Source organism: Strix uralensis, chromosome 4 (genome assembly GCF_047716275.1).
Source record: "Strix uralensis isolate ZFMK-TIS-50842 chromosome 4, bStrUra1, whole genome shotgun sequence".
NCBI lineage: Eukaryota > Metazoa > Chordata > Aves > Strigiformes > Strigidae > Strix > Strix uralensis.
Genome location: NC_133975.1, coordinates 26,686,535 through 26,688,598, shown reverse-complemented (window position 1 = coordinate 26,688,598; position 2,064 = coordinate 26,686,535). Strand labels below are relative to the sequence as shown.

General features: G+C 51.0%; 1 protein-coding gene across 1 annotated transcript; it reads left to right on the top strand.

Moving 5' to 3' along the window:
• Positions 1 to 281: 281 nt before the first annotated feature.
• On the top strand, positions 282 to 1,839 carry LOC141941992 (uncharacterized). The gene is made up of 2 exons (XM_074864930.1): positions 282 to 471; positions 926 to 1,839. The coding sequence occupies exons 1-2, from the start codon at positions 306 to 308 to the stop codon at positions 1,837 to 1,839; spliced, it is 1,080 nt and encodes a 359-aa protein (XP_074721031.1). The 5' UTR covers positions 282 to 305.
• Positions 1,840 to 2,064: the final 225 nt, after the last annotated feature.

The following is a 2,064-nucleotide window of genomic DNA, read 5'->3' as shown; positions in this document are numbered from 1 at the left end:
GGGCCGTTTATCTCCAGGCTAATCTTTCCGGGCCATTCCCGCCCAGGCCGGTGGGCAGGAGGCAGGGCGGGGAGACCCCGCTGAGGCGACCCCGCCGCCCCGGCCGTCCCTCAGGCATAGGCTCCACCCCGGGAGGGGCGGGGCGCAGAGCTGCACGGCTCGCTTCGCGATTGGGTGAGAAAGGGGCGAGGGCGGGCGGGGGACGCTCTGATTGGTTACGGCCGGCTATAAAAGAGCAGCATGGAGTGCGTGTATTCTGTTTGCCCCTTCGTGCTTCTGGCTGTGTGGGTGCCATTTTGTGGGCGATGCAGAGCAGTGGGGTCGAGCTGTCCGCCGCCTCTTCGCCCTTTTGGGCGCTGCTGGCACTACTGCGGCGGGAGCCCGGTATGGAGTGGCTGCTGCGTGGTCTGGGTGACTGCGCCGCATCGTGGGATCCCAGCGGAGTGGAGGCTGGCAGCAGGGAAGGAGCTGGTGAGTGTGGCCTTGGGGGGGTTGGCAGGCTGCATGGCGGGGGAGGTGGGCAGAGAGGCTTGGCACGTTCTTCTGTGGGGTCTGACCCCAGTGCTGGAAGACTTTTGGGACCTGTGTGCACTGCTTAATCTTGCTAGTTTGTGGTGGCTTTGTCACTACCAACCCCTTGTGCTCATTGATGGAGGTCTGGGGTTGCAGAAACCTTGTGGTAGTGTGCTGCATCTGTCACCAGGCTCGAGGTGTTGCTTTAAAGAGAGAAATCTGGTTTTTTATGTTTTTTGATAATCTTTCTCCTGTGTGCTGGCTGTTTGAAGCTGTGCAGGTGAGTTGTAAGAATGCATAGGACAGGCTTTTTTTCAGAGAAGTTCAAGAAAAAGCCGAAGTGTGTTGAAAGGAACAAAACTTCTGTCAGTGAGACTGTCTTGTTTGCCATTGCTAATGTGGATTTTTTTAGCAGGTGAACTCAGCCAGGTTCCTGAGAAACATCCTTTGGGCCCTTGGCCCCTGAAGGCTCTGCGGTTACTGGAGGACTCAGGAGATAGCCACTTATGGCAGGTCTACCATGAAGGCCTGAAGAATTTTCTTGCCTTTAGAGAAGGCATGGCTCTATCTGCAGTCTGGCCAATTCCAGTGGATCAAGTGAAAAAGTTCCTGGTTGTCATGGAGTCCCAGGATCTGCCTCCCACAAAAATAATAATGTATATGGAAGGACTGTCCTTCATCTCCAGAATGGTAAATTATCCTGATCCTCTTCAAGATCCTGTTATCCGTCACATGGTATCAAGGTTGAAACGTAGGACTGGCTCTTCAAATCATAAATACTCTCCTGTAACTATTGAAGTGTTAAGATCTCTCCTGGGGACTTTGGAATCTGTGTGTAGCTCTCCTTATGAGTGTGTATTGTTCCGTGCCATGTTTACTGTAGCTTTTTTTGGTGCACTCCGTATAGAAGAGATGGTGGCAAATCACCAAAATCTAGCACAGCCAGAGCTCCTGTACTTGAGTGACCTCCAGCTGACTGAAGGGAGTGCAAACCTTTGTTTACATACATCTCATATGGGCCAAGAGAGGTATTTGATTCAACTGAGATTATCTAGAGAGATGTGGGTATGTCCTGTTGAAGCTCTCCGTCTCTATGTGGCAGCACGGCCACAAGGAGAGGGCCCTCTCTTCATGCACTCAGACAGTATGGCTGTGACAAAGAGGGAGTTCCTAACTGTCTTCCGCTGTGCTCTTGGGCTTGCGGGACTTCCTCCAAGCCAATATGGTGTGCATTCCTTCTGGCTGGGCACTGTTGTAACAGCAGTATCTCATGGCTATTCTGATGAAGCTATTAACAGAATAACAAGGTTGTGGTGGAGATCCTGAAGAAGACCTAGTTTCATTTATCTGTTAGGCTCTCATAGTAAGGGGTATCTTCTGCAATGCAGAAATGTTATACTTTATACAGAATAAAGTTTCAGTGCTCTGTAAAGTTACAGAGAAGGGGAGTAACAAGTGCAAGGTGACTTTTCCCACCTGTGGCTTGTGGGTCAGTGTGCATGCTGTTCAGTGTGTTTGTTCTAATTGTATTTTGACCTTGTGTGACTATTA